The sequence below is a fragment of the Danio rerio genome, chromosome 21 (assembly GCF_049306965.1).
Source record: "Danio rerio strain Tuebingen ecotype United States chromosome 21, GRCz12tu, whole genome shotgun sequence".
NCBI lineage: Eukaryota > Metazoa > Chordata > Actinopteri > Cypriniformes > Danionidae > Danio > Danio rerio.
The window spans coordinates 32,949,099-32,955,934 of NC_133196.1; the positions used below are offsets into that span (position 1 = coordinate 32,949,099).

The 6,836-nt window shown below is 32.2% G+C and overlaps 1 protein-coding gene across 1 annotated transcript; it reads left to right on the forward strand.

Moving 5' to 3' along the window:
- Positions 1-23: 23 nt before the first annotated feature.
- Positions 24-6,431, forward strand: zmat2 (zinc finger, matrin-type 2). Its single transcript, NM_212681.1, is given in 6 exon segments — positions 24-43; positions 1,025-1,115; positions 1,620-1,743; positions 1,830-1,903; positions 2,944-3,089; positions 5,778-6,431. Coding segments are annotated over 6 exon segments (597 nt in total). The 5' UTR covers positions 24-25; the 3' UTR covers positions 5,922-6,431.
- Positions 6,432-6,836: the final 405 nt, after the last annotated feature.

Genomic DNA, 6,836 nt, shown 5'->3' on the forward strand with positions numbered 1-6,836 from the left:
CGCTTTACGGCATCCTCATAGCAAAATGGCGTCAGGCAGTGGGGTAAGAATTCTGTTAAGACTTGTTTATATGTTATTTTAGTCTATCCGCTTACTTTAAACGTAATTTAGGAAAGTATTTATTTTGTAGCGTCATGTGTTAGCAAATGTTGGTATCGTAAAAGGTGAATGAAGAAAAAACTGGCCGATGTTGTGACGCCAGATGGTTTTGTTTTGTTGTGAACAAGAAGAAAAACAGATATATTTCAGTTGTAAAGCGTTTCGTTACCTATATTGCCTTGTATTATCTTTTTAAAATCATAGTTAATCTATTAGTATAATCATATTATGGCTTATTTATGTTCGATCTTTTGTACAGACGTTTTTTGTGCAGTTCCAGTAGATTTGCTTAACGTTATTCAACTGTCATGGTTATGCTATTAAAATGTTTAAAATTAAGATTTATGTGGGCCTTTAAAGTTTAAATTAGACAATAATCCCTTAAAAAAGGTTTTAAATCAGCAGATATTTATACTTTCTAAGGCATTAAATGTTGCATACTCCGCAAAAGTTTATATTTTCCTCAATATTTTTATGTTTTCCTTTATAAAAATCATAAACGTCCTTAAATGAGGTTTCATTTACTCGATAAATAATTTAAAAAGTTTAATATATTGTTTGTTATTAAAGAAGAAAAATGACTTTGCTGTTTGAGTGTTTATTTCTGAGCTCATTTTAGTCTCATATCTATTAAAAATCTATTATGATTTCATAATCTTTAGACATGAGTAATGGAAAGGATAGAACACCAAGGAAGAATGTGCTTTTTACAGTGTGACAAAAAGTACCGTGAATAATACAGATTGGTATATTCAAACCTAAAAGTTTAGCCAAGTATATACAACTCATTGTTTCTGCAACTCAGTGTTTGTATGTTGTGTTCCCTTAAAATGATTCATTACATTTTCATTGCGAGGTCTTTAAAAGGTCCTTAAAATGTCTTAAATTGTACCTTCATCATTTACAATCATATTCTCGTTTCTAGTCCAAGAATGATTTTCGACGGAAATGGGACAAGGATGAATATGAACAGCTGGCCCAGAAACGAATCACAGAGGAGAGAGAGAAAAAAGATGGTAAGCTAAAACAACCCTAAAAACCCTTCAGTATATACAGTTATCAGAGACAAAAAAACTAAAGGATCACTTGTAAATTCTCAATTTCTCTGAATTCATTGGATATAAAATGTAAAATATTTGTTTTATTCTGTAAGTCTAATAATATTTCTTCCAAAAATTAAATTAGATAAATATTGTACATCAGAGCTTTTCCTTTTTTTCCAGAAAATGTCTATTTTATTTAACATTTGTAAAAAAAATATCATCAGTAGTTCACAGAATAAAACCAAAATTATGTCTCACTCAAACACATAATAACAAATGATAAATTCTGATAAACGTTCAGTGGAATTTTTTTGTATATGTAAGTTGTATCTTTATTCAGTAAATTAAATGAAGTATGGTCAAATAAACCCATATGCTGACAACAAACTGAAATAATTCTCTCATGCCTAAATATTTTACAAACGTAAATAATTCTGGCCAATATTTCCTATGTCATTCTTCTTTTTTGTTCTCCAGGCAAGCCTGTGCCCCCCATCAAGCGGGAGCTCCTCCGCCACAGAGATTATAAAGTGGATCTGGAGTCAAAACTGGGGAAAACAATCGTCATCACGAAGACCACACCACAGGCTGAGATGGGAGGGTGGGTGTAACCTGAAACTTGTATTTATGTTTTAGTATAAATATTAATAATAAAATATTAATATACTATTTTTTTTTCATTCTAAGGTATTACTGCAATGTGTGTGATTGTGTAGTAAAGGATTCCATCAATTTCTTGGATCATATCAATGGTAAAAAACGTAAGTATTATAAGGTCTTTGTTCTTTCTTATAATTTGCACAACATCTTGTAGATAAAATGTGGTTTGCATGTAGACACACTCCCTATAGAAAGCCTTCTGTGCAATATCGTAAATTGTATTCTATTTTAAAGGATATTTTTGTTGCGGAAGTCTCTTACAATAGGTTCAGATCCATCCAAAGTCAAAAAGCACTTTCATTTTCTCAAACTTTACATTATTAACTCATTTCTCAGAGTTGATTTCAAATGTTGATTCTGTATCATTGCTTCACGGTAGTTTTGTTTTTGCGGTGGAGAAAACAGTACTCAGGTTGGCTTTATGAAACTTTGTAACAAATCTACATAGGCTTGTGCAGGAAATAGGACTGGAAATACTGATGACTCATTTCATACCTTTTAATATAGATTCTTTCTATTGGGAGAAAATAACCACACTTTAAATATCCACTTTGATATTCAAAACCTGACAGACATATATGTCACAAAAAGATATACTTATATTTTGTCAAGTCCGAAATTATTCAAACCCCTGGCATATTCTGACTTAAAGATAATTTTATTCAACCAGCAAGTGGTTGCTTTTAACCGAAAGTGACACAGGCTTCTCCCATGATGTACAAGAGGCATCAGTGTGGGGAAAAAATCTGCTTTTATTTTCAGACTTGCCTATATATTATAAGAAAACAGATAAAAGTTAAAAGATAGGCACCTACCATCATCCAGATGTTCCTGAAAACTTTGTTGGAGAGCACATCAGTCAATGAAAGTAGTTATGCTATATAAATAAATGTCATACACAAAATAAACGGTAATATCTGATAAGATAAATTATGAACACTTTAATTTAATCAAATGAATCTATATGTACTTGTTTGTAGCAGCTCTGTTTATTATTATTCTTTATGTTGCTCATGTAAATCAATATCTAGTTGTTGTATTTCTGTTAAAAAATATAAATTTATTGACTGCTCCACTGGTCAGTGGCATTTTTAATACATGTCAGTGCATAACACCATACATTTATTTTGCTGGCTCACAGATCAGAGGAATCTGGGAATGTCGATGCGAGTAGAGCGCTCTTCGCTGGACCAAGTAAAGAAACGTTTTGAAGTGAACAAGAAAAAGCTGGAGGAAAAGCAGAAAGAGTATGACTTTGAGGAACGAATGAAGGAGTTACGAGAGGAGGTCAGTGTTGTAACTGAGGTTCATTTCATTTGTGACATACTTCATTTAACTTTGCATAAGCCAGCTTAAGCTCTTCCGGTGAACTGTCGTGCAATTATAAACTCTGCACATTTAAGATCTGATTTGTTAAAAATCAATGCTCTTCACTGATGAATTGATATGAAGTGGGTCTCGCACTGGACAAGAAGCACTGCATTAAATGGCATTGTTCTGAGCCATGTCTTTAAAATATGGAAATTTACTTTGTCACAGCATTTTCAATAGTTTCTGCACTCACCTGCTGCTCTTGACAGTGCTTGTTTAAACAGCTTTTCATTCTTTTTTTTTAGACTTTACAAACCAAATTAATGCTGAAGTCCATTTAACCAATTATGTTTTAATTAAATACATGCTAAAACCATGTCAGTTAATGTTCATTAAATAAAACAATGTTGTTTGTTAGTTCAAGCATGAATTTGGATTAGTAAATGTTAAACTATGATTAAAAATGCTGCACGAGTATTGTAATTATTATATTACAGCATATATTTTAACATAATTAGTTCATGTTAGTAAATACATTAACCTATGAAATCTTATTTTAAAGTGTGACCAATTACATTAACAATGCTGTAAAAGGATCCTTTTGAAATTGAAAACGGTCAAATAAACCTTTCAACTGAAGTTTATCGGTGGCTGAAAAACACTTGCCGTGCAAATAGGTGAAGATTAAATGTGAAAATGTGACTTTTTTTTTTTCTTTGTGTGTTAACATGCACAAAATAAGCAGAGAATTGTCAAAAATGTTAGTATGTCAGAAACGCTTTTAGAAGTTTACTTGTAAATCAGTAAATCGGCTATGCAGACAACCATGAAATTTGCATGAAATTTTACATGAAGGTTTTCTTACGAGCAGCTGAGCTGATATCATATGCCAAACATTAGCATGTGAAGCAGTGCTGTTGTATATTATGGCTTCTTTACAGTCACTGTGAATGCAAAACTTTTGATGATTCTGCATCGACTGCATGAGTTGATGACATGATTTTTTGCTCTATTAAGACAATTAAGAGCTGCAGTGTATGATATATTACTGCCGCCCCTGTCTAGAAGTGCCCACTCAAGCTGAATGTGTGTCTGTAGGATGGACTGGTAGGAGCAGTTAGTCCCGATGGAATTCACAGATAACAATAGTTCTGATGTTTATGTGTGATGTTTTCCTCACATGCACATGCGAACATAAATAAACTGATAGAATGCCAATAAAGGCATTTACATCAATGTGAAATCTGAGTATTGAGCAACATGTTCCGATTGGACATTGTTTAAAGCCGTTTGTGACCTTTAACTATGGCCAGACAGAATCTGCGGACATTTTTTGTTATTTCTGTGCAGAATATTATAAAAAAATCTGTGGATTTATGCGGAATGTTTTTGTATCATAGCTAAAAACTTAATAAGGAACGGTATTACAGAAACATTTGGCAATTTTAAAACCTTGACTTTTACGAAGCGTGGTAAACCTTAAAAACGGTTAGCGTCCCATGACTATTCATGAATAAGCATTTTTCAGTCACGGTTGGCAAACATTTCTCAAGAAATGCTTCACTGACCTGCAGAGTTTCCCAAGACTCTGTTTTGGCCCCTTTGTTATTGTCTATATATTGATAGATTGTTTAAGGAAATACAGGCAGAAGATGCTCAGCTTTATTTTACTGTTTAATTAAACTCTCTCAAGATTTATTTGGCAGATGTGAAGGCCTAGCTTGCATTATAATTTTTTGTATAATGAAGTAAAAACTGAAAATTAATTTTAGCCCATCAGATCTCACTATCTGCCCAAATTTAGATTTGGATGAGATGTCTTTGCGTGTAACACTATGGGAGAAAAGTCTTGACTTTTTTTTGATAATGGTGATAGCTAAAGTTTGACCATCAAATCAAGTTGTCAGATTACTTTCTAAAGCTAAATACTTATTTTTTTTTCTAAATTTAAAGAATTAGACTTTCTTTTAAAGACTAGGTTTGGACTATTAGTTTTCAAATCTTTGAATGGGACGACTCCTGTTTATCTTTCTCATTTGTTTGGTTCACTATCTCGCTATTGCCAAAAAAAGTAAATTAGGAAATAAAGTTGCAATACCAGGGTGTCCGTGGTGTCTTAAATAGTCTTAAATTTCAAAAAGAAAATTGTAGGCCTTAAAAAGTCCTAAATACACTGAAATATTGTGTTGTAGGTCTTAAATCATTTTAAAAAGGTCTTAATTTTCCTATGTCCTAGTGAAGCTACCCAATCGCCTGACACCCAATCACCAATAATACATCAGAAAACTTTTTTATATATATATTTTTTTAAATAAATTTTGTTATGCAGAAAGATACAATTCACAACAACTGTTAGATATATTTACAGCAAAGTCTCCAAAAAAAAAATTCCCTAAATAAGAAAACTAAAGCAACATGTCTCTTTACATGATCTTCTATTAATACAAAAACTATTTACAGATGTAACCTGGCCATTAGAAAAAAAAAAAAACCTCAGTGCTTAGTGTTTAATTCATCATGGTCTTAAAAAGTCTTCAATTTGATTTGAAGAAACCTGCAGAAACCCTGTCGGAGTAAAACTATAGTAGAATGGTTTGACCGACATTATCAGTGATAAATTATACCCTATTAGAACTCTGTCTTCTTTTTTATTCTGTTTCGAAGGAGGAGAAAGCTAAAGCCTACAGAAAAGAGAAGCAAAAGGAAAAGAAAAGGAAGGCAGAAGAAGATCTCAACTTTGAAGATGACGATGAAATGGCTGCTGTGATGGGATTCTCAGGTTTTGGATCTTCCAAAAAAGGCCACTGATTATTATTCATTTAGTTTGCTCACCACGGCCTTCCCTGGACTGTATGAAACTTCAAGAACGTCATTATTCCTTCACAGGACCACACAGCTTTTTATCGCAGACTCTGTTAAAAAAATCCTGTTTAAACACATTCTAAAATCCTCTAGTTGGTTAGACTGTTTTCGGCAATCTAAACCTTTGGCAATTTAAATGAAACTTCTTGTTATAATTACATTTTTGTTAAGAGGTTATTGTATAAATAGGGTTAGCTTCTATGTGTATGTTTTATGGGTTATGTCAGATTTGTTTTTTACCCCTTCAACACGACAAAACAGGAGAGGTTCAAATTGAAAACAAGACAATGCTTCCATTCTTCAGTTTCTTTAGAAGTGAGAAAGACATTTGAAGACCTGCTGAAGTTGTGTGCAGATGTTTTTTTTTTGTTTGTTTGTTTGTTTTTTTAAATCATGAAGAGAGTGATAAGTTGTCATTTGGGGTTATTTTACATTAAAACCTTGTCCAACAACCTTTTCCTGTGTTTTCCAGTTTTATCCTGAAATCTTAAACTAAAATGTCACTCATTAATTCAGCACAATGATATGCAATAATATAATTTATATAAACAAAAATCAGACATATTAACAATTAATATGACATGATCTTAGAAAAATTATGATATCATTTACTGTCATTTTAAAACCTTTCATACTGTCACTATTTTGTAAGCTCTAGGTTTTACTCTTTCGTCAGAAACCTTTTAATTACTTAACCCTTGTGCACTGTTCAAATGTGCTACCCTTTTGTTATGTTTGGGATGAAACATTCGCTAAATCATACCGCTGTAAAAATGCATCATATTTTTTTTTCTTTTTTTTTGCATGATTCTGTTATTCAGCCTCAGTCCTGATCAAAACTACTAAATGTTTTTAAAAATT